General features: G+C 30.9%; 1 protein-coding gene across 1 annotated transcript; it reads left to right on the top strand.

Moving 5' to 3' along the window:
• The first annotated feature begins 1,630 nt into the window (after positions 1-1,630).
• LOC121866047 (sodium/potassium-transporting ATPase subunit beta-like) lies at positions 1,631-2,281 on the top strand. Its single transcript, XM_042365622.1, has one exon. It carries the CDS (start codon positions 1,631-1,633, stop codon positions 2,279-2,281), a length of 651 nt encoding a protein of 216 aa, XP_042221556.1.
• The last annotated feature ends 268 nt before the right edge of the window (positions 2,282-2,549 follow it).

Genomic DNA, 2,549 nt, shown 5'->3' with positions numbered 1-2,549 from the left:
TCAAAATATAGATATGGAGAAAAATTTAAATAACTTTTTAAAATGGAGTCCACCACCACCACAATAGTAGAGTGTGTGTGTATCCTTTATCCTTTGGCTGCCTGCTGCTTAGTATTCATTATACCACTTTTCTATATTCTCTTTAGAATTATGCCACTTTTTTATTTCCTCGTGAGAATTTGAAGATAACCACTCTATCAGTTTCTCTTTGTCTATGTTTAAAAATATTTGAATATTCGTTCCTTACATGTATTTATTAAATCTATCTCTTCATCATTAAATAATACCATATTATCATCATCATTCAACAATTCAACACTCTTTATAATGGACAATGTAGTATCTACCAATTCAATAAGTTTTTGTGAAGCAGACATATTACTGCTTAAGTTTTTGATTTGGTCATCGTCAAATGTAATTTCATTTTTTAATCCATTGTATTTTCTAAATTTATTATAGAACTTATTGTATTCCCTAGCAGGTAAATAAGTACGGAATATCCGAAATACTTTTTTTCTCTCATTCTCATTATTTACAATTAAATTTTCTATTGTTATTCGCTTTAATCTATATACTTTTTTGAGTATTTGCATTATACAAAAACGTTTATCCCGTCTTAACAATACGTCAGCTATATTTAAATCTGGTATTATAATATTAAAATCATTTATATACAATAAGCTAGACTAAATTTTTGTTCTGTTTCTTTAGTTAGGGCTTTTTCATTCAATTCGTACAATACGCCAAGTGTTTGTATTTTAAATACGCTCATTAATAATTTTTTTTGTAAATCACTGATCTTATCCGATAAACTTAAATATGATTTAACATTTTCTATTATGGTTGAGTCTGTTATAGTTAAAAATTTATTAATTTTTTCACTTATATTACGACTAGTAGTAATCATTGTATCATAATCTGTTCCTTCTGTAATTTTATCCGATATATCTGATATCAAATTTTTAATATATGTAAGATATCTTATTAAATCCTCACTTTTTTCTTCGAGTAATTGTGGAAAAGAAAAAGAAAGAGATTTTGAGTTATCATTATTATTATAATAATAGCTAATGCTAGTGCAAATGTTAAAATACATAATATCATATTTCCATCCATTTTTTATTTATTATATATATAATATATATACGACAGGGAGGGTTCTAAAAAATTCTAGGATAGGGACAGGACAGACAAATCGACGAATGACAACGACAACAACGACTTCGACTGACAAAAATATAATTTTAATTTTTAGATTATTTATTTTAAAGCACAACGATATGACCGGACATTCGAGGCCGAGGCGAGGCAGGTAGTTGTCTGTCTGTCTGTCTGTCTGTCCGTCCGTCTGTCCAACCCACCCACCACCATTATATATAAAGAAAGCACAACGATATGACCGGAGAGACACACTTTGACATTTAGGAATCCTATCTGTATCAATCTGGACAAAAAGGAAGAAAGGAAGAAGATGTTTCGGTACGGTAACATGTCTAGAAATATGATAACAGTACCAAGTGAAACTCCGAGGAAAAGTTCTCTATACCTTAAAGAGAAAATATCTTCAAACAAAAAAGCAACAATTGTAATAAGTGGTGGTTGTTTCATAGTTGTATGTCTAATAGTGGTGATGGTGGTGACTTTTGTAACATGTAACTCTGCTGTGACAGCAGAGAAAGAGGGTTTGTTTGTCATACCTTCAGGAAATATAAAGTTTAATCCTAATCAGAAGAGCACGTATGAAGAGGAAATATCTTCTCTAAATCAATTTTTTATAGACTACTACAATGCTACCAAAGCTGATGATACACAGGTGATTACATGTCCCCCAGGATTTGAACCAAATGCTACACAAGTCTGTATTTTGCCAGAGCTTGGATGTAATCCAGAAAATGTTTGGAACTACAACACAACAGCTCCTTGCATCATATTGTCTTACAATGGGACAACTACATTTGATCCTTACGATGACATTGAGGAATTACCCAGCCAGATGCCCAATCTACTTAAAGACCTAATTGCAGAGTTCTGGTACTCTAATACCATGCCAGAGGTTATATGGGTGTCTTGCACATTCGGTAGAATGTACTCCTACTACGCTCCCTTCTTAAATACAAACCTACCAGGCTATCGGAAACCTATAGTTGCATTGAAGCTGATTCTTTGCAATGAAATTAACACCACAGTTGAAATTAATTGCAATATGTGGGCCAAGGGTATTGACAACGAGAAAAACTCTGAAACATCAGTCAAATTCACTGTAACAGTGGAAAAAAATTGAAAAATTTTTAACGTGCGTGCTGGATATATATGTCAAACAGTAAGCCTACTCAAGGCATTTTGTTCCTGTTTCTGTTTCAATAATCCTTATTCAGTGTGCAATTTCTCTCAAAGATAATTTATCAGGTGTTTTTTAAGTAAGTTTTGTTTCAAAAAAATAAAAATATTATATTCTCATATATTTTAGTAAGCTTTTAATTAAAGTTGATTTATATAATAATAATAATGTTGTTTTTGTATCACTTCCCAAATATTTATAATATTTTATA

This window comes from Homarus americanus, unplaced genomic scaffold, assembly GCF_018991925.1.
Source record: "Homarus americanus isolate GMGI-L3 unplaced genomic scaffold, GMGI_Hamer_2.0 scaffold30534, whole genome shotgun sequence".
Lineage (NCBI taxonomy): Eukaryota > Metazoa > Arthropoda > Malacostraca > Decapoda > Nephropidae > Homarus > Homarus americanus.
This window is presented reverse-complemented; position numbering and strand designations above follow the sequence as displayed.

Coding starts and splice junctions, on each gene's coding strand:
- LOC121866047 (XM_042365622.1), top strand. CDS start 1,631: ATGGTGGTGACTTTTGTAACATGTAACTCTGCTGTGACAGCAGAGAAA.